The sequence below is a fragment of the Xiphophorus couchianus genome, chromosome 23 (genome assembly GCF_001444195.1).
Source record: "Xiphophorus couchianus chromosome 23, X_couchianus-1.0, whole genome shotgun sequence".
Taxonomy (NCBI): Eukaryota; Metazoa; Chordata; class Actinopteri; order Cyprinodontiformes; family Poeciliidae; genus Xiphophorus; species Xiphophorus couchianus.
Genome location: NC_040250.1, coordinates 20,237,820 through 20,264,210, shown reverse-complemented (window position 1 = coordinate 20,264,210; position 26,391 = coordinate 20,237,820). Strand labels below are relative to the sequence as shown.

Sequence of the window (26,391 nt, the reverse complement as noted above, 5' to 3'; positions counted from 1 at the left end):
AGCGTGATGATGGCTCTGAGAGCTTAAAGCCGCCTCACAGCGTTGCATCACCCAGCGACGGCCTTCAGGGAGTCGGCTCGGCCTGCCAGCTGAGGGAAAATGAGCGCCGTCTGCGTGCAAAGTCCACCTCGGTCATTTTTACACTCTTATGGAAGAAAATATACTAAAAGGTTCCGCCGTCTTGAGTAATTGTTAAACTCTCTGTAAAATCCAGCCAGTACATTTTTTTTTTTTTTTTACCTGTACAGCAATCCTCTCAGTGTACAGGAGGTGTAGCTCAGTAAGTTAAAAGGACCATCCAAAAGTTAATTCATCTCAGTGATTCAAATAAAAAGGATGATTTTGTACTGAATCATAACATGGTAGTTTCGATTACAGAAAAAGAAAGACTTTTTAAAATTTAGAATGTTACATAAGAGCAGTAAAATAGGTTGGCCTTCTGTATCAACGTGGTAGCAGAAAGGTTGCTTTAATAGAGGCCTTCAGCCTGTTCACGTTGCTGGTTCTGGTGTCTCCATTAAACTTTAGATGTTTCTCCTTTTCCCAGGTAACATGCTACTGAACTCGCCTCTGGTTCAGGAAAAACAATTCAAGCTCCTCTGCCTTCTCCTGTAGTCTGTCATCTACAGAGATACACACCTCTGTCAGAAACAACTAATCAGAACCAGGAGGAGGGTTGTAGTGCCGTCAACCATCCTCATGCATGCGTTGCTCACACCCTCCCTCTTGCTCTCTGCTACACTGCAGCTGGTTCACCACAATGAAGCTTGCTATGAATGCTAGCTGTAGTTAGCGTGGCCTCTGATGACTGTGGATAAGCAGTTTTCCTGTAGCAGTAAGTTGTTCCTCCACCATTAGCACATTTAGCAGCCCGAACAAGAGCATGACTGACAGCGCAGAGATCCTAGTTTTGGTTCAGATTAGTTGTAGATCAGGAGCAGTGTATTTTTACTGACAATAGTTACATCTTTTCACATTTCATGAGTTTGAATAAATATGTAAAAAACAAATTGTGAGAGTTATACTGCTGCTTTAGCAAGATTTTTTAGCTGTTTTAGAACAGTTAGCTTCTTTAGCAAAGACTTTGTATTCTACCCTCATGAACAGTGACTGAGCTGGACCATTTTAAATTGTCCAGCTCAAATAGTCCAATTATTTTTATCTGAACATTGATTTTCAGATTAAAAGAAAATTCTGAAATTCGATGTTCACTTCTTGTGTCGATTCACTTATTGAATCTACACAACATTTACTTCTTGAACTGAATAACTTTTTAATGATCTAATGTGTTGAGTTGCGCCTGTTCGTTCAGGCTTTTCGGGTATGATTCATTGCTAAGAAGATAAATGAAAGAGAAACAGAATCTAGAGTTAAACCCTTTGGTCCCTTTACTTGGGCAAACAAACACCTTGACAGAGTCACTTGAGATGAAAAGGAAAAAAAAATGGCTGTGAAAGTAGAAGAGCAGGCTCTGCTGGTCTTATTGTGGTGCTAGATCAGAGATTAGTAACAATTATACAACAGAAGGAAATACAAAAAAACAGACACTTTTAACAATTACTCTGTTAATGCATGACTTACAATCATTTAAATCATCCAGAAACTACAAACTACTGTTGTTTAGCATGACTGCTGATGAAATAATTGGTATAAAACAACCTCCCCAAAAAAGTAGTGTAAGAAAGAAATCTGTCTACAGAGATACAGAAACAATAACACTAAAACATTTAACAGCAGATGGTTAACCATAAGGCACAAACTGAAAATGTCTGAGACACAAAAATACATTTTTGATAAAGCAAAATAACACTTCCTTCAATTATTCATTGGTTTTTGTAGTGATTGGTTTAAAATGGAAATAAAAGTAAGTATTGAGTGATTCAATGTATGGCGAGGAGGGTGTTGGCACCAGGTGTTCAAACTAATGTCAGAGCAAATATGAGCCATTTTAACACCATTTTAAAAAAAAACACAAAAACAAAACAAAAGGTGAGTTTCTGGCACATCATTCCCCAACATCAATCCCAATGGTAACAAGAGATTCCCTCTTCTCTCCTGACACCGATGACGGTGTAAGAAGACATGTGATAGTCAGAAAGCACACGTCAGCAGCAGAGTAGATGGAGAGGATCTTCAGTAACGGAGACAGTCGGTTAGCCTGGTAGTTACATCGTCCGGTTGGAGACTCCTGCTCATTGGTTGGTCTCTGGGCTGTTTTCAACCAGAAGCGGATTTAGCTAACAGGCTAGCAACTTTGCGCTCATAAATAAAATACGAACTGGGGTCGGAGGCGAGAGGCCGTCCTCATGACATCTTTCCGATCTGGATCTTCTTCCACGCCTCGGAGGCAGTGAATATACACGAGTCGATGATCCCGGCAACAGTGAACGTCCCTCCGATTATGGCACAAATCTGTAGAAAACATCGCTCTGTCAAGATCGATATGAGTTTTGAAGGCTTTTTTTTTTTTTTTCCTGCATAATTTGGCCCAGAGTCAGCTGGTCCTGATCACATTCGGTCAAATTACACTCACACCAAAGAATGAGCGGGGATCTGGCAAAATCCCCAAGGCTCACAATCTTTAGCCATGAGTCATGATAACACTGAGCACACTCATGTCTTAAACCTGCCCAGTGAGAAACAGAAACAACACAAAAGGCAAATAAAGATGCAGGTCATCGCATCAAACCGATGAGTAAGAAATCAACCAGCAGGAAATGAGTCTGATGAGTTAAATGTGGGGAGGGACAGACAAAGCAGAGGAAGGACAGACGCAGTCAGTTCGTCAAGTTGGTCGCATTAAACAGACAGAGCAGCTAGAGACAATCACCAATGGAGCGACTCAAACATTAAATTTTATCTCCTCTAAAGTGTTCTGTTCAGGCTAAAATAGGCCTTTAGAAACTTGATCCAAGAGGAAATAAAATACCAAACAACATAGGTTAAAGGTCATAATTCCAAAACAAATAGCTCAAATACAGAAAACTGCAGCACTGAGCGTAGATAGAGACCTGGTAAGAAAAACTTGTGTATTTCCATTTGACTTCTAGTTGAACCCAGGAATGAGTAGAGGGTGTACTTTCTTTTTTAGCTTCACTATATGCAACAATAGGGTTATTACAACAGTTCCATCCTGGTTCTAGTTGTTGGATTAAGGAGAGTTTACAATTTTCTACAGATATCTCCTCTGACGTTCATTTTAGTGGCTATAGTGGATTGAAGTTTTGGGAATCCCCAGTGAGAAACTTTCGGCAAAACACCCAGAGTTACACTTGTCATGTTTTACTAGTCTTTAGTGAGATAGCTGCAGAAAAAACTTTTAATTTATGGTCTTCCAAAAGCGTGCCTCGTGTTCCTGTAGGATGAGGATTTTTAAACAATCGAACAATTTTCTGCCTCATTCCCACTGAGTGTTACGGCACGGCTAGTTGCAGGTCGTTACACTGTTATGCCTTTTTCCGTTGTAAAAGTTTAAAAAAAAGAAAAATGTCTTGTGCCTGCTTTGGACAGGCACAAGACATACTAGGGCATCCAATTGTCCCAGAAATAGTAGGATTCACTGGGCAGGCGTGGTAAAACCCAAATACCTAACTTTGTGAGTCAAACTGGTGGTGGAAATGTTGTCAGGAACACAGCAGACCATAAATCGCCCACCAAACCGCAGCAACCCGTGCCATATCGCTCAGTGGAGACAAGGCATTAGTTTACGTCTTAACTGATTGGAAGCAAACACTTTGGAGTCAATGATTCTTCAAAAACAGACACATTCTGAAAAAATGTTTAGCATTAGCATAAACAAAAGAAATCACCTGATAGATATCCAGACAAATTAAAACGTTTGAACATTCATTTTCTTTGGAAGCTTCTCTGCTTTGCTGGGTTATTGGTACCAATGATTACCAAGCTACATAGATTTAAAACCAATAAAATTATCCATCATTCTGTTCCTACTGAACAAAATCTTTCACTGAGACCAAAGAAGGTGAAAGTGACCCGAGTTTAGAATAATGCAGCGCTGCCCCTCCTCAACCTGTTGCTTCTTGCAAGGTTTGAGACACATATATTCCCAGCTCACTAAATCTGTGCATAATTTATTTACTTTTTCAAATTAACTTCCTATATACTGACATGTTAAAACACAGCTGTAGAAACTGTTTGGTGGTTGTAGATGCAAACGGTTACATTAAACGACACCAGAGAAAGAAAGTATTGATCACTGTTTCAAATCTGAAATACAAATAAATACACATCAGGTCAAGGTCTTCAACCGTTTAAAATACGGGTAGAAAAATGAAAAAAAAAAAACGTTCTGCGTAAAGCCCAGTAGACGTAGGCAAATTCACTGACCGTTGTGATGAAGCGATAAAAAGGCTGCCTCCTCTCCGTGTACTTGACCGTGATTGGACTGAGGTCATATCTGAACCAGATCGCAGGGATTATTCTGCCTGTGTGGCTGTAAGCAACATACTCCTGTGGGAAAAAAAATAATCGTGCAATTAGATCAGAAATTGTTTTTAATTTTAAAAAAATATATATATATAGTGCGTCAGTGTAGAACTTTTAATGAGTCGGGATTGAGTCATTACATCAGAACCTGGACAAATCCAACTCAGAGGAGGTAAACTAGAGGAGGCCGCAATGTGTTCAGAGTTACTGATGACAGAGTGTTAACGAGCTTAGATAAAAGCTAATCTGTTAACTCGCCCCCTCATTAAATCTGATCATATCAGCGCGTTTGGCAAAACAAATATCTGTCTATGTTGACATTTCTGCTTCTGTTGGTTGTTTATTTACGCTTGAAGATGAGGTAAGGGAATATTTTCCTAAGGCCCTCATTTCCCTGTTTCACAGTTGACTGACACTGTTGTTACTCTACACTCTGAAGCCAGTTTTCAGTCAACACAGTTCTAGGAAGCGTGTTTATGGGTTTGTTGACATGTTAGGGAGAGTTTCCATTCACTACAAGTTAACCTTTTTTTCCAGGTGAGTGTAAGGCAGCAATACATCCTCAAACGAGGTGAGGGGTAGGATGAGTGAATCATGCTGTGGGGATCCTTTGCGTTAGCAAACGGTAGTGTATTTTAATATGACTTTTATGCAGCACATTAAGTGTAAAGTGGACAGATACATAGTCAGTTTTTCTGAAGATGATCTTTACTCAGTTCTTACCATTCCGGTACACCAAAATAAAATCTGAATACCTAAGAACAGTCGACCCGTGTCTGATTTAATCGAGTAAAACTGAAGCTGTTCTCTGAAGGCCTAAAACAAATTATTCAAATTGAATTTATTGGAAACAAAAGCATAGATACAAAACCTTGTTTGCTACGGTGTACTGGTAGGAAAACCTCTGTCTGCCTGACAAGTCTTCATACACAGTCGGCACAATCTTCAGTATGTAGTCGTGCGACGCCAGCGCTGCAACAGAAAAACGTTTCGTCAGCAGAAAAAAAATGAAACATCCTTTTTTTTTTTTAGAGTTTAAATGCTGATGTACTTGGAAGGAACATGAGAGGGTTTCCATGTTCTACATTTTGTGTTTGCTGCATGATTCAAGTTTTCTACTGTTAGGTACTTATTTCATTGCCTCAATGGATGCAACATGATTAATTTCACACAGCAGCTGTAAGGAGCACACAGGCTGCTGCAGTACATACGGTTAGATGACAGCCGGTTTGCCCCTCCTAAAGCATTAAAGGCTCCTTGGACTTTTTGCACCTAAGGAGAAGAGAGACTGTTTTTAGTCCTGATTCTATTAATCTCCTTCAACTTGTTGAGCTTCTTCATGTGTGTGTGTGTGTGTGTGTGTGTGTCCTAACTTGTAGCTTTTCTCCAAAGGCCAGCTTGTGGATGGTGTGAGTCATGTCAGGGCTTTGAGGCTGTGCTGTCGCACCGTGTGTCGACACATGGAAGTTCCCTGGTACCTGAACACACACACACACACACACACACACACACACACACACACACACAGGCCTGGTAAACTGACGTGTGTTCCTACACATGCGCCATTTCTTTAACGGATGATCATGTCTACATGCATGCAGACTCTATAGGAAACTGAATGTTCTTTGTCACTTCGCTTTTTTCCCCCCATATAGTTCCAACTATTTTTAGCTGGGGAGCATTAATCATGCAACTGTTGGGTTAATAATTTTAAAGGTAGTGGAAAGACTGACGCAAGGCGATGTGGCGAGGTGGAGCAAACTGGGCTGCACAGGTCTCAGACTACACTCTACACATGGATGTAACTAAATCCCAGGGATCATTTCTCAATTTAGACCGAGGAAGGAAGGAAGAAGGGGGGTAGGAATTCAGTGTTTCACTCAACTCCAACAAAGATATACAAACAAATAAACCAAGACATTTCTATCCTCCTATTTTTTCCTTCTTTTCTCCATCATAGATTATGTTTCCGAATTTGGACATGATCCTTGGCCCTCGTGGGTTTTTCTTGTATATTCTTTCCTAGAGAAAAAATATACCCGGAGGTTTTTCTTCCGAGTGGGAAGAAAAATCTAAACAGCATTATTACAGACAAGACAAAGAAATTGCACCATTGGTCAATGAATGCTACTGAGGTACAAATGCTAAAACAAAAAAGTAGATCTGGTGACAGTTTTGTATTACTCTGGCAGCTAAGTTGCGCGCTTTTCGACAGTGAAGTGCTAAACGGTGCTGTTTATGTGAACTTAAAATGTTAAATCATCCACCCATTGTCTTCTGCTTATCTGAGATTGGGTCTCAGGCCAACAGGTCCAGGAAGGAAACCCAAACATCCTAGAGCTCAGCGACTCCTCCTATCTTATTTTGGGGAAATTAAAGGGTTCTCAGCCCATTCGCTCAGTTTCTAGTATGTGGGATCTCATGACCACTGGTGAGGATCAGCGACCAATAAATAACAGCTTTTCCTTTTTTGCTCTGATCTTTTTTGGTGACCTGTTATGCGTGTTTGAACAGGTTACGATAGGTCTATGGGCTATCACATTTTTTTCACAAAATTATTCTTATAAAGTGAGATTTCGGTTCAGTTTTGTCTATCTTCCAATTCTTTTTATTTTAAATCCAAAGAAGCTGCTGCTGGCCACGCCTCCCAACTCACCGTTTCCACTCGCACGTGAAAATGGCCACAAACAGAGTGCAATTATATAACTGTACATCTTTGAAAAGCAGAAGTGGAGCCTCTTGCACAACCACCAAGGATGAAGCAAGTGGTTTCTGAATGGTAAGTCAACAACAACAAAAAAAAACATGTATTTTCCATTGTACGTATAGCACAGACAGCAGTAAAACCAGCTGACCAAAATGCTGCAGTTGCTAGGTAACGGTTCAGTCTCCATCGATTGTGACTCAACATTTGGGAGGCTTTTGAAACGGCTCATTTCCACGTTTTTCAGACACAAAAAAAAACTTCACTTATTGCCAAAAGGCGGCTGGTTGGTTTTTTTAAGCACTACCGCTTTTAGAAGCGGTTGAACCCCGAATAGAAGTTTAAAAATGTGGAAAAAGTCAATTTTGCAAAACACGTCCACTTTAACACAACAATCCGGAGCATTGCCTACATTACAAAAGACACCTCAGGCTCTATCACACCATAACTAACAAACAAAACACCAATATACTTCAACTCCACTGCTTACGGCAGAGAACAACCCATAACCCAACGGGTGCAGTCCACCACGTTTTGTTGAGAGCAACACCCTTTGACTCACAGAAGCAGATTCATATTCAGTTATAAACCATCCCAGCACACACGCAATATGCAAAAATCAAAGATGAGACTCCCAAAGCTCCCAGACCATCCCGCCTCATCTTCATCGCTACCCCTCAAAATCCTATCCATGAACACTGCAAACAGGATTTGCTTTCCATACATGCTGGGGCATATTTCTGTCCTGTTGTGACTTGGCTCTGGCTCCTACTGGAAACAACACTGGTCAAAGACTTGTTCCAGATTCTTGTTTGGTTCCTGAAAAGATTCCTGCAACAAAACTGCATCTTAAGAGTATAATTGTGTTCAGATCATGCACCAGGCTGCTCTCCATAGTGTGATGAAGCATTACTTTGTTGACGGTGAACTCGCCCTCGAAGCGGCAGCCCTCTCCCTGGTTCAGAGGAATCTTCATGGAGTTGTCTATGTGGCCCACCTCATGGCGCCCCATTTCATCCTGGATGTCCAAACCCACCACTGACAAAAATAAATAAATAAAAATCACAAACAACAGACATCAGGAGGCAATTAAAATGTCATTAGGAATATAGTTACTTCAGTTTAAACTTGTGAATTTGTTCATTTTGCATTCGATTTTCTTGTTTCGGAAGAGATGAAAAATACATGCGAAAAATAATAAACTTTGTTTGCTTTGTGATGACAAGCAGTCACACTTGTTTTTGGTTAAGGTGAAGACTAAAACAACAAATCATCCTTTTATCCATGTGCTTACACACTCAGTTGTCAAAAACACTTTGATGTTGTCAACAACTTTATACTTTGGACCCAAAGTGGAAACAGAACATGTCATTTATTTTTTGGAGGTGGTTTGGGGGGGGTCTACCCTGGAGCCGAGACTGCTTCAACTGATCCTAGAATAGACTTTATCTGAAGCTGTCATGATCAACAGGGAGTAAAAAGGGGAAAAAAACGCAGGTATCACTGCAGACAGTGACCCACAAAGTCAATACGAAAGTCCAAACATCATCGCACACACTCTGCTTTCTGTGATTTTCCATCCAGACTTTCAGTCCCCCCCCCTCACACTCCCCTCACTCCGGCTCCTGTGTGTTGGCACTGGCCAAATTTTCGAGTCTTCCCGACGGCCAGCAGTGAAGCCGGAGAGATGTGCTTAATCTGGGCTCCATACGCCGCCTGTCTGACCTTTGACATTCAAGACAAGTTACCCCTGCACTCTCCCCTTCCCCACCACCACTACCACCCTTCAACTTCACTCTGTTTATTCAGATCTCAAAATATAAGCAAGGGACAAATATAAGCGAGGGAGAAGTTGAGGTTCTCCTTTTAAGACCTTCAGGACTGGAAGGAGGCTGATTCAAAGCGGATCAGTCTTTAAATAGGGAACACAATTAATTTTTCCATGAAGTCACAAACGAAGACGAAGCAGCCCGGAAAGGTCAGTGTCGACCGAAGATGTTTAGCCAAGAAAGATATTTTCTTTAAATAAAAAAAAAAGTGTTCCATGACGAAATGGGTTCTCCGTCGTAGTAAATTAGCAACGGATGACAACCTGTTTGGAGGCCTGGAAAGTGAGCTGATAAAGTATTAACTCTCAGCGAGCCAAGCTCAACAAAGCTCTGCAGCTCTCTTCACAGCATGGTGAAAGGACAACTTAACACGGTCGAGCTGGTGTTTAAGCCGGACTCTGGCTTTAGGAAAACTGTTTTAAATTCTAAAATACACAAACTCAACACACAAGCAATCGCGGAGAACGTTAATTAGAAACAGCGGGCTTTGTTTGGGCATGTGGGGAGCAAGACCATCTAAAGTTATGGCTGACAGCTGTGGCTCCGTAATCCAGAGCCTCGATAACGGAAACCAGGATTCAAGCACTTATTAGCGCTGCCATTTTTGGGAAAAATCTTGAACTGTTTGGGAGTTTTCTGCCCTGCCTGAGCCTCGTTGATATGTCAGCGTTCGGTGATGGGCATAGTTTCTGAGGGGAGTCACGATGAGCGAATATGAAGTGACTCCTCTTTGTCCTGGCACACTTCAGCCTGCTGCCTGCCCACTTCTCTGACATCAGAGAGCAGCAGGCTGAGCCGGCTGAGGCAACTTCAAGTCAAACGCAGATCAAAGCGGAGCAGCAGCAACAGATTTTAAACTGAAACCAGCCTCCGATCAAATGAGGCCATCACAACACATCAATTGGGCAGCTAAAAATATACACAGCACCGGTTAGAGGCCTACATACGCTCACCGAATACATGGATGCCTTCATTTCAGATGCAACACAACTTCAAAGATTTTTCATAAACAAGAATTTGGTTCACAAGTTTGATTTTATTGTGGATTTTCAAATCTACACAGGTCTCAATACTACATATCAGGGCTGAACTTCTTATGCCAGATCCGATTTAAATAGATTTTTTTTTCTTGCTTTATTTTCCCAAAGATAAATTATAATATTCCAGGAAATATTTTCAAAAAGTGGATGTTTTCTCAATCATCCCTTCTGTGAGTTGTACAACAGAGTATTAGGGTCTGGCCCTAAAATGATTTTGCTTAGTTATGAGAACATAATGATAATATTAGCAGAAATAAAGATGCAATTTTACCAGGACGTTTTAAAATAATGAGAAAAAATTGTTTCAATGACAAAAAAGGTTGGATAATTAATTACTTTATTTTTCATGTTGGAGTTCTCAAAAATTATTACTTCATTCTCCTAATATTATGACATTATTCTTTATTCTCGTATTGTTTTGACTACAATCTTATAACTTTAACTTTATTTTCATGAAAAAGACTTAATCCTGATATTTCATCACAGGAAATATCGCATGGAAAGCAGGCTTTTCTGAGCCATTAACAAGCCTCTATCTCAGGCCAGGCTGCACATTCAACAGTTGCTTCGATAGAAATTATATCCTCATAATTTATATCGTTTGATTTCTTGACATAAGCCCGACTTGAAAGCATAGGTTGCAAATTTCAATAGGTTTTCAGGTCAGTTCACTTCAAAAAGCGAAACATTACCCTAAGCACTCCAAAGCTTGTTTTTATGTTTGGGATCATTGTCCAGGGTCCAAGTTTTGATCTCTGCTTCATTGAAGTAAAGTTAAAGGATTTGGAGCTGGTAGTCTTTCAATATTCAATATTCCACCCACTTACTGCACTGGATCTCTAGCAGTGAAACAGACAGACAGCATGACGCCACAACTATCATCATTTTACAGCTAATAAATTGTTTGGTTTTGAAGGTGTGCCGATATAGCTCCATCTTTAGAGGAGATTATGTTTACATCTGTGTCTGTGTGTTTAATATTCGCCGTCAGAGACAGAAAGCATCAGCTCAAATGCATCAGAAACTAAGACATCCATGCCTCTGGTGAGTATAGGAAGCTTTTATGCCAACACAATATTGTACTCATTGTTCCATAAAATGAAAAAAAGACACAAAAAAAATGTTTTTAACAATGTGAGAGAAAAAGCATACCAGCAAAGAGGATAATGCAGAGAAATAGAGAGGTGTGAATTTGTAAATACTCACAATCACAGTGTAAGTTTGGCAAACTGATGTTTAAACTCACATCTATCTTCCCACCACTGTCTTTATCAGGGTCATCCACATACAATTCATTTACACTACAAGGGAGGGAGGAAAAAAAAAGACAAAGTTAGATACACAACAGTGAAAATAGGTTGATTTTCATTTAAAAATTGATTTTCACAATGATTTCAACACACATCTCCTGCTGGAGCACCACATAATTAATCTATGTCTAATTTCCTTTCGTGACGCCTTCTCAATGTCAGCTCATCATTGCACATTGCTGACGCATGCGAGCCAATTTCCTGTGAGGGATATTGTCTCTGTGCCCTGGCCGCAGCACCGGTCGGTCAAAGGACAGAATAACGACAGCCCTTGGCATTCATTATTAACTCCCTGCGTGTCTCGAACACAGGACGTTACGTACATTTCAGTGGCTATAAATCCCGTCAGCTCGGACAGGAAGAGGAAGAGTATGAAGACGCAGCAGAGGATGGATACTGTGGGAAAAGAGACAAGGAAACACTTCTTAACACATGTCGCTTTTTTCAGGTTAATCTCAAGTTACACCAGCTTGTGGAGGAATGATGCAAACCCCAATGAGCCAGAGTAATAAGGTTGTTTTTAGAAATGGCTGACCTCAGCTATTGACATAAATGAATTCACAGCAGTCATAAATTTTTTTCCCCCCTTAAACAGCGGATTTACTGCCAGTTTTAGAGCTGCCATTACGCATGTTTTTAAAGACCATCCTACACTCATTACCCGTTGAATACCAGCACACCAGGCAGCCATTACAGCATCCTCTTTCTCAGTGAGGTGAGCTCACGCTATTCTTTATTGAGAGCTACAAAGCAGCTCATTTTCCATAAACAAACGTAACCCAAATGTGGCTCCTCCAAAGACCTAAATAAGGGATCTCAACCCTAAATCAACAGCTTGCACACTGAGTTAATAAAAAAAAATGTAAAGGGGAAAAGCAGCAACTTCATGTGTCAAACTAATGAGCCTAATAAAAACGGTTGTCATGTGTTTCCTGAGATGAATATGGAAGTAATGGATCTGTGTCGGCGCAGCTGTGGTCCATCCTGTCTGGCGAGATTCTCAGTCAGCAGGTGAGGCGCGTTTACGTGGCAACTGTTTCCAAGGATTCCACAAGCACATGACCCTGCGGTTAGCAGGGCGTTGCGGCCAAACCCGTCACCGACAGAAGAGGCTTTACATAAGGTAATGTTTAACCAACAAACACAAGGGAGTGTCACCATGACACATAGGTTACCAATTCAAGTTCATCAAAACACTTGAAGTAATTCTTGTCCTGGCTTCAAAGCAAATCTGCTGCATGTTTCTGGGATTGTTGAAGGCTACAGTAATGAGTTACTACTGAGGTTTAGCAGTGGAAACACTGAAAAGTCGAAAGATTTACAAAAACCTACCATGGCTGGCTTTTGTTCAAAGGTCAGATCGCACATATTTTCCGAGCTTCGACAGTAAGTCAGATAAATAACCAGGCACTTCTCTAAACACATGCCCCTGTATGAGACATAGACTGAACCATAACACTGATCAAATAGCTTGTACTGTATCACAATATTTACATAAAAATGTTTCACATGATTAAACTACTTGTGGGCTTGTTCAGATAGAGACACGATTCAGCACTTTCAAAGCTGATCTAACACAAATATCAAGCTGTAGTTTTCTGGGGAAATTCTGTCATTAACATCCTTTATTTCTCTAACCACAGCCACCTCTTTTTTTCCCTCATCTTCATATTTTCAGAATATGGCCTGAATTGATATCTTCATCTTTCTGACGTAACTCTGATGCCTCTCATATAATATGCCAGTGGTTACTATACTTTCTCTAAGCTCCATATGGCTGGACAAAACTCATTCTGGCGTTTTCTCTGGTTTACAAGCACTGTTACTGTATTTGTCATGACAAGAAATATTTCCAAATAGCCATTTTTTTCCTTGTGAGCAAAGTAAGGGTGTACCAGTCTTCTTTAAGCCAGCTGTCAAAGGGTTTCCAGCAACAGGTGGACAAGGGGCAATACAGCATTACGTTATCACCAAAACAACAGGAGAAAATAGTAGTCACTCCAGGACTTTATCTGGTGTCTCATTGTAAGGACTTAAACTGAAATAATACGGTAACAGAAGATTTTAGCAGTTTTGAAACATGAACTTTTAAAAAAAACTTTGCTATCCATCAGTACTGGTAGCCAACATATGCTTGATCTTATTTATTCTCAAACCACTGGGTTAGACTAGCTTATTTTTTCATTACAGCATGGACAAGCTGAGGCAGAACAAACAATGCACGAAAAAACAAAAAGCCGCAGTAAACACTTGTGACAATACTTCCAAAAATAACACTACTCAGACAAACACAGATCCATTGTTGTAACGTAGCTATACCTTAAAACATAAACCTAACAAAACGTGAGCCTCAGTTTTAGACAAACAGAGGCTTCAAATATTTGGCCTTAGCTTAAAAGTCAAAGTATGTGCTGCCTTGTCTTGAATGAAACAATAACAGCTCTCTAACATTTGAATGAGTCCGTGGCCCACACCCTCAGACAGTGGATGGAGACAGGAAGGGAGTCCACAGTCTGCAGGAAAGACTTCCATGAACTTCCTCTCTCTGGTGGAAATTGATGCATAACCAGTTAATTTCATCTCTCTTACATTATTTGCTACAACCACTCTCAGTTTACAAAGATAGCTTTGTGGTAGTTTATCCATGGTCATATTTTTTTATTGGGGGATGATACATTGTTCAGACTCCTGCTCTCATCAGCTGACCAGCAAAACAAGGAAAGGAGAGAGGCGCCAAAAATGTGTCATCGGCTCTAACCCTAACCCTACAGAGCGGTGAATAATCAATGTAATCCGTGATGGCATGATGAGTTATTGATGACAAGGAGGGGAAAAAAACATGACCCAACAAGAAAAAGCACTTAATCTTCCACTGATTACTTCTCATGTGCTTGAGGCAATGAAAGTCCACAATCATTATCATTCCCAGCATACTTAGTTGTCCTAAAACATGCATTATTCCACATTTACGCAGTTCACAGGGTGGGTAAACCTCTGCGCTGAACAGACAAGTACCAGCTGGCAGGCGCCACCATTAAACTGTTCCTCAAAAGCTCGGCAGTGTGCCTTGTTTCCACTGAGCTTTTATTGTTTCAAGTCCAAAGGTGTCCCGAATACTTCCTGTAAAGTGCAGCTAGTATTATAGAGCTACTATCAAATAAAGTCTCTTTCTGAAGGCAGGAACTGAAGCTAAAGAAATTTAGAAACTACATTAAAACTTTAAATAAACAGAGGTTGTATTTAGAGCTGGAGCACTAACAATATTTTAATAATGTGATGATGCTACAGTGCAAGGCGGTCCTCTGGGCTTTTGTCTGCGTGTGGGTGTGTGTGTGTGTGTGGGTGTGTGTGTGTGTGGGTGCATGTGTTTGTTTGTAATACCTTGTGGGAACCATTTTCATGACACTTACTACATTGTGGGGACCCACTGCTCCACAAGCTCCACAATGCTGTTTTTGGGTCAGAGATTAGCTTTAGGACCAAGGTGTGAATTGAGTTTTGGATAGGGTTAGGGTTAGGCATGTAATTGTTAGGGTTGGGATTAGGGTAAGGTTGAGGCTGTAGAAATGACTAGAAGTCAATGGAAAGCCCCCACAAAGACAGCCCCGCAAACATGTGTGTAGGTGTGTGAGTTTCAGAGCTTTTGGTAAACTGGTGTTACTTAGAAAGTGAGGAAGCTACCTTGTACCTCCACAGAAGATCATCCACTTCATGGCAGCATTTGGTTTTTAGTTGGGAATAATCTTGTTGTTAAAACAAAACTTAATTTCTGTGTCAACCTGTATTGCCTTTGATATTTCTCATACATTAAACTAAGTAAACCAGTTGGGGTTTTAGAACATTGTTGCTGTTGGTCGTGCACTGTGAAAAAAAATAAACAAAATAAATAAAACCTTTGAAAGGTCTTCACCAAGTCTGATAATGGAAAACAATTCTCAAGATCATTTGTATAAAGGTGTGGCTCTTGTTATCGAAATAATATAAAGATGATCAAACGAGTTTATTGGTGATGTGTGTTATGAAAGTTATTGAAAAGGAATGCTGAAATTTAAACGCATCTGTTTCTTCATATAGAAACCTATTTACCCTAAAAACACCAGAGACGCTCAAGAACAGCAGCAAAAAGTTTGTCTAAAAAGCTGTGAGTAAAGTCATTTGGGTTTGAATCTATAGATTTGTGTAAATAATACATTTTAATTTATTTATTTCCATTTTAAGTAAATTAAGGCAAAGCTGCATCTACAATTCTATTTTTCTTTTCTCAACATTTTATTAAGAACACACAAGAAGTGTTCAATTGAAAAATTTCCCCCCTAATGTTGTTCACAGAACATTTTAAGCTTGACCACACCGAAGTACTCTGTATTACAGGTGACCAAGTGTTTGTCTTGGGCTATATGTGAATGTGAAAATGAAACAAGATAGTGATGAATTCGTATCAAAATAGTACGTCTACTCTAAGCAAGACGGGATTCACCACAGGGGAGTTTGTTATATGACAGTAATCACTCATATTTGACTAACAACTTTCCTGATAAGGATATTAACTGGACACCCTAATTGACTATACATAGAAAAATATATACTGAACATTTTTTAAAAGGTAATAATATTTGTAAATAACTACCGTGTTTTTGTTACACATACATTTTAAAACTCGCTTTACTTACGCAAGACTATTGGCTAATATCACATGAAAAACACAATTCAGAGTCATTTCATTGCAAAACATAAGAAATTCTGGTCAGACATTTCAAACATCTAAATTGTAGAGGATAGTAATAAGAGTTGTTTTGCTTTCTTATGTGTAACAATTTAAACACATAAGAGTGATAGTTATGTTTAACAGAAAGATTACTCCCTAGTCCACCAAATGACTCATTCAGCCGCCATGTGATATTCCCATAGCGTCATCAGTCGCCCTGAACGCGACACACTACAGAAAGGAGCGTCAGTCCGGCCGATACAGTCTTATCTGTTGAATTAACTGAGTTGAGCAGCAAAACAAAGAGGTCAAAGTTTTGACCTCTTAAAAACCTGTGATCCACTGAGTTCACTCCAAGCGATCACAGACATCACATTAAACCACTCTTTGCAAATGCACACGATATCTTGCAAAAGCAATATTACAGTTTGAACCCTCACACACTTTACAGACATAAACTTCAAGGAGTTTTATTGTGATTTTATCTGATTGGCTAACACAACTGTTACTTTATTGTGAAGATATATTTTTTATGTATTCAATTTCTGAAAAGTTTGGTAGTCATTTTTCTATTTGGACATTTACTCTGAAACAACAATGAACTTGAATGTATTTTTTTTTTTACTTTTTAAATGAACTTGAAAAAATTGATCAATCAATGTTGATTTTTGCGTTTTTATGATGTAAAGCACTTTGAACTGGCTTGTTGCTAAAATGTGCTAGAGAAATCACATTTGACTTGCTGTTTGATGAAGATCTGAGAGGTGTGTTAGAGAACATAAGTGAACAAACAACATGATGAAGACCGAGGAACACAACAGACAATTGCAAGAGGTTAGTTTAAAACAGAGTTTGGTAATAAAATAATATCCCCAAGAGCTATTGGTCATGCACTCCACATTGCTGGTATTTATAAAATAGTGATAAGAAGAAAGACATATAGTGGATACAACAAACATATGGAAGAAAGAGCACAGTTTGAGGAGAGATTATTTTAACTTTTTGGCACTATGCAAAATTGTGAGTGTCAGGAAACACCATCGGAATAATAAAACATGGTGTTGCTTTGAGAATGCTGGTCAAAACTGATGTGAAGAATAGATAATTAGAGGACTATTCTGAAAAAAAAGATATATATGGTTCATACGCTCTATGCAATCTAACTGAGCTTGAGCTATTTTGCAAAGAATAGGATAGGCATATTTTAAATTTAAACTGTTTAGAACAATACTGTCCTATAAAGTATAAGCTAAATACAAATGCATGCCACCTTTTTTAGATTTTTATGTCTAAAAAAGTTCATGACTTTGCTTTTACGTCACAATTATGCACTTTGTGTTGGACTCATGTAAAATCCCAATAGAAAACAATAGATATGACAAAAAAAAAATCAAAGGATGTGAATACTTTCATACCAGGGAGGTTCAGTACAAATGTGGGCAGATGGTTTCATATAAAAATCAACATATTCTACATAAAAAATAAGCACTTTAGATATACTTGCACAGAGGCCTACTCACTGAAAGCTCCTGTGTAGGTTGGCTGGGTGAGATCTTTTGGCACTTTCCTGTAGATATCAAATCTAGGAGAAAAAAAAAAGGAAACAAAACAGGGAAAGGGGAGTGAGAAAAAAATAACTTTGCCAAAGTAAACAGTACGTGCTGAGAAAAGCAGCACTTTCTGTACCCATCTTGGAGTGCGATATTACAGAGGAGAGGTGGAATGTTAGCTCTGGACCACCGCCATGACACGTAACGGACTCCGACCGCCTGCTAAGACTGGAAAAACGTCAACCTTTTAAATGGGCCTCCTCTGTAAGGGTGCCCTTATATTATGATCTGTGCCACAGAGAGCCAAGCACAAACATGTAAGAAAGTATTTGGTAAATTAGACAATAGGGTTTTATCTTCCATACTGACAGTTAGCTTTAGGTTTATTGTGCATCTTTTCATTAAAATTCAAAGCACAATATTTTGGTTAGAATCATTTCCACCTGATCCTCTTGTAACATTACTGCTTCCCATTTGGAGGATTAAAAACAAAAATAAAAGTTTGCAACACAAGCCAGAAACTATTCCCATCCAGGAGTTTCAGCACATGTCCATTTTGGGCAGTGAAACACATTCAGACTCGAACTCCATCCCCGGCTGCATACACCCCACTCACGTACCCACCCTCCCTTCTCACGCTCCCTCCTTCCTCTTCTCCCTCTAAAACAGACACATCTGTCCACATTTCTTCCACTGTCAGCAGCCAGAGAAGTGATCCCAGCTGATGCAATGCAGGGCGGAGAGGAAGTGTGAGAGGGAGGGCTTCCTGTCCACCAAGGACTTGGCTGTTGCTCTTATTTTGCCTGTGCTTTCACTTCTTTTTCGATTTTTTTCCCCCCCAAGCCACAAGATATGAAATCATAGTTCTGACACCTTATTCTGCCCACTTGCGTGCCAGTAAGCAACTGAACAGGATACAGGGGGCAGACAGAGTAGACAGGAGGTTGCAGGGAGCTCAGTGGCTCATCGTTATCCAAACTAAAACAACTTTGTGAATGTCGAGCCGTAAAGTGCAGAGGAAATTCTCTTTCATTTCATGAGTTCCTGAGACAACTGGAAGGTGGAAAGTAACAGTATTACAGCCAGAGGGATATAAATTTGAATTTAGTTGATTTTTACTGATCTGGTTTTAGGTCCAGAGTTGCACACCTTCCTCTGGCTTTGTTCTCAGGTGGAAAAAAATTAACCCAAGGTTCCACTTTAGCAAACTACTTCACATGAAAACATCACAACAACAACAAGGTACAACAAGACAATGGCATGTGTTGAGTCAAACCTTTAGAGTCAAAAGATAAACCAACAGTCACTTTAGTTGTTAGAATATCATGGACTTTCTTAGAATAGTTGAGTTTTAGCAACATCGTAACATCCTGTCCTGCTGCTGCAACTTCAGTTGCAACAATCATGAATGAGTCATGTCAGTATCGAGACTAAAAAGTTGGGAAATCCTACTAGTTTCAAAGTCAAATGAGCAAAGGGATTTGACTTTCTCCGAATAATGGGGGTAGATGATAATACAAGTTTCTGGATTTTCCGAACCTCAACAAAATCTTGTCGTTTTACTGCTCAGTGCCGATTCCTAATTACATTATGATGAAAGGGTGAGAAGAAAAAATGGTTGGCTTTTTTTCTTCTTCTCTCATTTTGTCTCAGTCGGGCAGCTGTTTAGATGACCTGTTATGACGATTACTCAGAATGTTGTAGGGTTTCAAATTTATATCACTTATTTAAACAATATTTGCATATTGTTTGGCGAATATTGCATTCCCTCAAATAATTTGTAAATATGCATTTGAGAGATCACTGAAGCAGATCAGATAAGTCTGCATTTCTGTTGGAAGGTTTTACTTCATTTCTGACTTGGCATCAATCAAAATGACAATTTTCCGAGCCATGAAAAATTAAATGGGCTCTTTTTAATGAGATGCCAGTGAAAGTGCCATAACTTAAGTTATTTACCAATCATACGTAGCAAACAGTAACAAAACACCAGCCCTCCCACACATGAAAAGAGAGCTCCTACACTGTTGCTCTGCAACTGAAATTGGCGAGCAAAGTGCAATCCTAGCAACTTTTGTACACTTTTGTTTAAAACTTTTGCCTCATCACGTTGATACTCGAGGTTTTGAGAAATGTCTTTTTTGTTTTTAAACATGGCTGCAAGTAGGACAGTTTAAGGGTCTGACCCTGAGCAACAACAGCGCATCAACAAACCAGACAAATGACTGCTGCCGAGTTGCCGCTGCAAACGTAAAGGCCGTCTTCTTTCGCTGTAACAGCATCTGCATGCAGACATGGGTATCTTTAGCAAGCATCTTCCCAGAGCTAAATTAAAACCGGAGCGAGGAAACAAAATCACACTCATCCGGTCACTGGACACCTGGGTTAGAGTCTCGACACTCCATGTGATCTGTAAATAGCCTCGGACCGATGCGCCGTGGACGCGCCGAATATATTTACAAACAAGATACACTTAAAAGGTAACAGATTTTAGCAGGTACAGCATCATGCATCTAAAATTAAACAAAAACAAAGTTTTAAAATGTTAAAGAAAGTAACTACCGTAAGTTACTTGTCTGAGGGATAAAAATAAAAACAGAACCACATAATTTTCTATTATTCAGTAGTCTACATGAGCTTTACCATTACTATACAAAAGAATGTAAACATCACATCAATATTGTTGTAAAATATGCCATTTCACCGTTGCTATGCAAAATTTCGAAATGGAAAATGTCTACATGCAAATATTGCCAACACAGAGGTCAGACTACACAGCTGTTTATCTCTGAAAGAGGGAACTGTGGTGAGTTCACATGTGACACTCAACGTGCAAACCTTGAAAATCCACTGTTGAAGGCCAGGAAGCTGCATGTGTTCTCCAAAAGATAAAGAGAGTTTTGATAGCGTGCTAATATATCTGTTGAATAAAGGACAGATTTGGACTTGAGGCCAAGAGACAAGTGCGACCAAGTCAGAAACCCATCATCTTATTATTTATTTAAATCAGCCTTTTAACTTTGGTGCTCAGGTGTATTATATAAACCGTTTCAAGAAGAATTCGGTCACATCTGTTCAGTTCTGTTGCTGAACTAAGGGTGTTTAGACTACACATGGGTTGGTATGAAAGTGGCAGCAGAGTTTTAACAAGTTACAGTTTTGCTGAAGCACAAACTTTTCCACTATGCAGTTTTTTAAATTAAAACTCTTTTAATAAAAGGCCACATAACACAGTGGTGCCCAAAGTGGGGCCTGGACGGCCGGCATCCTGCATGTTTTAGTTCTCTCCCTGGTTTAACGCACCTGGATCCAACGATGGCTCGTTGGAAGGCCTAAGAAAAACACTGGCATGCTGAAAAGGTTGTTACTACCACCAGGGAGAGAACTAAAACGTGCAACATGCCGGCCCTCCAGGACAGACTTTGGGCACCCCTGACATACCATATTGTCCAAGTGTTTTTCTGTTGTTTGAAGAGTTAAATTACTTTTTGACTTTTTTTTTTTATTACTATTATTTTGCATTAAGTGATAAGAATCAAAGCCGTCATGCCTTGAGAATTTCCCAGCTTCCCGTAGCGCGTTTACACTTGTTTCAGTTCACACGTGTGTGTTTTAATTTTCACATGGTTAATGTGAGCAAACCTTCACTGATAGTACGTCAGCCACAAGGTAACATGAATCCGCTTTGTATTCAGCAACACGTCGGTGTGGAACTGTCTCAGCTGTTCAACCACATCAAGAGGATAAACTAAAAATCCAACTAATGTTATTCACTGGGAAATATGTTAAATCTAAAGTTATGTTTGCATTTTGCATTTTTGCCATTGTTCCAGATTTTCTATCCTGCATCTCTACGTTCGACATGTATTGAGCCCGTTTTTGGTCATGGGAGCAGTTGGACAGTTAGGTGCCTTACAAAAAGACACTTAAACATTGAACAAGGTTCCTCTAAAATGTTACACTAACATCAATAATCAGTCATTTATTAGCGCAGACCTTTCCCATCATACACTGCAATAAAAGTGACTGCTTCACAGACTTCTGCCATTACCAGTTAACCACAGACTTTATTTATCTAAACTCATTCTTCTTCTCCATTCTAATTAAAACTACCTGTAGACTCAAGTACGTTTACAGTAAGCTTCAGCTCCACACTGCCAGTACGTCTAAACCATGATGTAAAAGTTGCGGTGACAGATCCTCAGTGGTTTACATGTGGGTGAAAACTTTGGCTTCATACTAACCTTTGTATTTTCCTGAATTACAGTCAACAGCGTTTCCTTTGTGACATGTCACGGCTGAATCCTCTGTGAGGAGACTGACATGTTTTGTCATTGGTAAGGACACGGCGTACCAGCATCACTCGGTTAAAGTGCAAAAAAGAAAGCACGAGGCCGCTTTTCAAGGAAAGGTCTTACTAAATAAACCTCATCTTAAGAATGAGTCACTCTTAGTCACTAGTTCATCCTCTCCTTTAGTTACACATAATGGACACTTAAGGTTGTCACATAGTATGATGGCCTCATTGCACGGTGTGACTTCAGCTCTCTGTGTGCCGAAGGTATACGTCAAAGAATGAGACAGCTGTCACAGTCAATATAAGAGGATTATTTAAACTTAAAGAACAAGGAAAAAAACACTTAGTATTCTCACTGAAGCTCTAAAGGCACAGTGATCTAATCATCACTCTGACAAACACATAACAACATCATCAGCTGAGCTGAAGCCAAACATCCCTTCTGTCAACAGATGACACAAGTTAACAGTCTATTAAACTTTAAAGGAAAAGCCCTTAGATAAACAGGTTGAGTCCCTCCATTATTTGGGATTTAAACATCCCAACTAGGCATGAGCTGCTAGGACGTGTTACTGTGAAATCATTTTAAAAATAAATGCCCAACTAAAAATATTCGTTTTATATTATATTTAAAAGAAACAGAAATGTATAAAACAGGCTATATATAATTTAATTGCAAAACATTTCTACTGCTGCAAAAAGAGCATATTAATTATTATAGCTAATAATAGTGTTAAATAAACACAATATGTTACGAAAAGGTTTAGAATTAGCAGCAACTAAATTTAATGGTAGTTCTCTAGAAAGTCTTCTGGTCATAGAAAAATTACGATTTTATTTTGTCCTGTTTTTTTTTTTTTAACAGATTAACACCTGGGGGAAAAAAGCTTATAATCTAATAAACCTATTCAAATTTAAGAAATGTACAATGTACGTATATTTTATGCTGTGACTGTTAACTGAAAAATCCAAACAGAAATTGTAGGAATATTTAAAGTTAGACAATGCAGTTTCTTTAGTGCTACCCGAGATGTTTTTAAATGGGTTTCAAAGTAGAACAAATAAAATCTAGTCACAAGGTTTCCACCAGAAAACTTGCAAAGCCCGGTGGTGGGATGCTAGCGCAGTCATTCATCTAGCGGCCCGTCGTGCTTTTGAGTTAAAAAATGTTCAAAGTTGACAGGAAATTTGAATATATCACTTGATAATTGTGTGTTATTGAAAGATTGGAATATTAACACCTGAATACCAACTATAAAGTCTTAAAAAATGCAAACATTTTAAAAAGACTTAAATAAATAAGCTATGCCTAACTTGGTGGGGGCCACAAGTAAAGCCTGTGTTGAACGTGTCCGCTGACGCTACACACTAATTCATCACCAACTTCCCTTAATTAGTCTCAACATAAAAGTCTTTCTTGTGATCAAGCTTCAAGTGCCTTGATGATGATTATGAGCTCTTGACACTTTGTGCTTCTCAACAATCCTGTAATGATAAAATTAAACTAGAGGACAGCTGCTTCCTGGTAGCCTTATTTTCAGTTTTTGTAAACACTGATGAATGTAATTTGCATCTCTTCTCGGATTCATATTTTTGACATTCTTGACTACTTGAAAAAATATATTAGTCGTGCCTTATACCTAATTACTTTGAATATTTTTATGTGTACTTTTATTCCGACACAGATATCAGTTTGTTTATGGTTATCTCTCTATTAAAGGTCAAAGATTGCCTTTAACTTTTAAGTTCTTAAACTTCATCGAGTTTGGCTTAGAAAACCACATATAAAACATATAGCATTGTTTAAAGGATAAGCAGAGATGTAGATTTTATTTTGTAGCTTGGGATACCAGTGGTCAGTCAGAGACAAATCTCGAATAGCATCAGTCATATGTCTCATTGTATGGTTAAACAGACCACAATATGAACTTTTGGGAATAAAAGTTACCCGCCTGCATGGTGTAAAATACAGTAATGAAACATACATACTCTCTCACACTGATGACTAACACCGCATTGGTATGGAGCAAGTAACACCTCGACACAGTTAGTCTATTAGTCAATCAAGACATTTCCAGTTGTTGTAATACAAGCTCTTGGTCTAAATTCCACTCAGACTGAACACAGTATCACATGAACTCCTCCCACATCAGCCTAATGCGTTCCTTTTCTGAGGTGATGTCCAGTAAATTAATTCATCACTACGAAACTGTGATGTGGCTGAAAATGAGAAAAAGGTCGTCAATTCTATAAACTGTAGACGATTACCAATTTTCCAAATAGTCATAGCGCTAAAATGAGCTAGACTGTCAACATATACACTTAATTTACACATTTGTACTAAATCTGTATCAGTGTGAAAATATACAAAGGTTTTAAAAGTTACAGTTTCAATTGTTTTTATTTATTTTCATTTTAGAGTTCATTTAATGAGTTACCAGAGTAACAATGATTTTGACTCCCTAAAAACATTTATGGTCACCAAAACACACTTGTCAGAGCCTGGAAACTAAAGGAGCACCTCCTATTACTCTTATTTTAAAAAAAAAAGATAGTTTTGAGAAAATTTGTAAGCTGCAAGATGTGTACTTATCTCCCAACTACAACAACCTGACTATGGCCTGACTAACCAATTACCCATTTGTTTAACATATATGTGGCTCAAAAAGGGAACACTTTACACAGTAATTGTGCTTTTGGATAAATACTACTGAATGGGTGTTTATATATACCATTATATCATAAATATACGGTAGAGGGGTGTAAATAAATTGTGATAATGAGTCTTTGATATTTTTAACATAGCTGCAAAAATAAGATCAGCTGAGAAAGGTATCTTTTACTGAGTTTGTGAAGGGTGGCAAAAAGCAAATATCCTGTGTTGTGTTTTAAACAGGGCGTGGCATTGACAGCTTCCACAGAGTCCACTTTACAATGGGTGTGACTATTAGCTGTTTCCCAAGTGTCACAAGATTAGCTGGATGCAGAGGTAATTTGTAAGTGATGGTTCTCATTGGTGTTATGGGGCAAGTATGACAGAGACATGTCACAACTTTGTTGTTTACTTCGTGTTTACAATTACGCAAGGCTATTGAAACCGGTTTCATATCTTTCAGCTGGATGAAGAAATCTGCACATGCGCAGGCAACAATCAACAGAAAACCTCTTGCAGCATACCTGAGCATCACTCCGTGGAGTCGAGGATAAAATATAGGGTCACAATTATTTTCCTAGCAAACGCAAAAAGGACAACTGAAACGGCCTTTTCTGTATGTGCGGTGCTGCGTTCAACAGTTAATTCATTTTCAAGGATCCTCAGATTGCAAAGTAACATCAACACAGTCCTCTCAAAACTAAACCCACGCAAGCAAAAGCTCCCTACTCACCTCCTAACATCGAAAGGCATGATGCTTGGGCGTTTGAAGGGGAAATTAGTGAACAATTATTTAAAAAACACGCAGATTTCTACAGCTTTCTTCAGCGAAACCGGCTGTTCATCTGAACCGGTGTAACGACAGCTTAGGACGCTTTGCAAAACCTGATTGGCTGAGAGCTACTTCCGGTTTGCTCTGATTCTGCTTCCTCCGCGCGTGCGTCATCAACGTGTGATCGTTGCTATGGTTGCTTCGACGCAAACTTCACAAAACGCTGACAAAGTTAATACAGCTCTATTTCAAAGAAGGTTTTCGGCGGATCCTGTCGATTTTAGCGTTTGGAACAGGTATATTTTAAGTGAAAATGACTTTAGCGTCTTCTCAATTAATATTTTAAAGAAATAAACTAAATAAATTTCATTCAAAAATAATATATAGGTTATTATTCAACCAGCGAAACACGATTACAGCACTTTCGAAATTTGTGGGGATTGGAGGGGGATAGTGACAAACCTCAAACAGGCGACGTTTTGTACTTTAAATGTCTAGTATTCTATAAATGAAATAAAGTAGTTTAAAGAAAACCTTGACATCTCTAAATAAAAATAAAAAGATTATACTGAAACTTAAACAAAAGGAAAACCTAACGTCAGGATGCCCACCGAACACTGTGGAGCAAAGAGTGTTTGCAGGGAAAATGTCAATAGTACCCAAAGGCACAGTGGGAAATGACCATATATCTTTAATAAAGGAAACAAATAAAAACTTTTTTCAACTAACAACACATGCTAGAAAATAAGTCTTTAAGCTTTGTGAAAACATTTAACCATTTTTAAACTAAAGGAGAATTTCTGTACAACGTGTAACTGAATTATTATTGTTGTTGTTGTTGAGTAATGACTTGTTAGTCCACAATGTGCTGCCCAGTATGGTAAAGCTGGTTATTTCAGTTCCTCTTAACGCAAGCTGTTTTGGGTTTCAGCAGGAAATCACTTGTTGTGGCTGGATGCAATGGTTTTTTTTCTCACAGTTTCTATGGCATTCCACTAAAATTTGCACCCTTTCAGTACTGAGTTTTGTGATTGCAGTAAATTTTCCTCATTGGTCTTAGCAAAGACATTTAAACCCACTGTTTA

At 39.0% G+C, this 26,391-nt stretch overlaps 1 protein-coding gene across 2 annotated transcripts; it reads right to left on the bottom strand.

The window, feature by feature from the left end:
• Positions 1-1,365: 1,365 nt before the first annotated feature.
• On the bottom strand, positions 1,366-25,426 carry ergic1 (endoplasmic reticulum-golgi intermediate compartment 1). Of its 2 annotated transcripts, XM_028008778.1 has the most exons (11): positions 25,268-25,426; positions 17,555-17,616; positions 11,653-11,725; positions 11,226-11,320; positions 8,064-8,188; positions 5,820-5,924; positions 5,658-5,718; positions 5,318-5,418; positions 4,348-4,470; positions 2,280-2,412; positions 1,366-2,211 (listed from the first exon to the last, which is right to left on the bottom strand). In XM_028008778.1, exons 1-10 carry the CDS (start codon positions 25,285-25,287, stop codon positions 2,305-2,307), a joined length of 873 nt encoding a protein of 290 aa, XP_027864579.1. In that variant the 5' UTR covers positions 25,288-25,426; the 3' UTR covers positions 1,366-2,211; positions 2,280-2,304. The 2 variants fall into 2 exon arrangements, with proteins under 2 accessions (XP_027864579.1, XP_027864578.1); XM_028008777.1 differs by having other exon boundaries at positions 1,366-2,412; positions 25,268-25,425.
• Between the last annotated feature and the right edge of the window lie 965 nt (positions 25,427-26,391).

Excerpts from the sequence above, each read along its gene's own strand:
- ergic1 (XM_028008778.1), bottom strand. The coding sequence starts at position 25,287 with ATGCCTTTCGATGTTAGGAG. Across the intron at positions 11,321-11,652 it reads GGATTTATAGCCACTGAAAT|TGTAAATGAATTGTATGTGG; the intron begins GTACGTAACGTC and ends CCTCCCTTGTAG. Across the intron at positions 5,719-5,819 it reads CCTTTGGAGAAAAGCTACAA|GTGCAAAAAGTCCAAGGAGC; the intron begins GTTAGGACACAC and ends TCTTCTCCTTAG.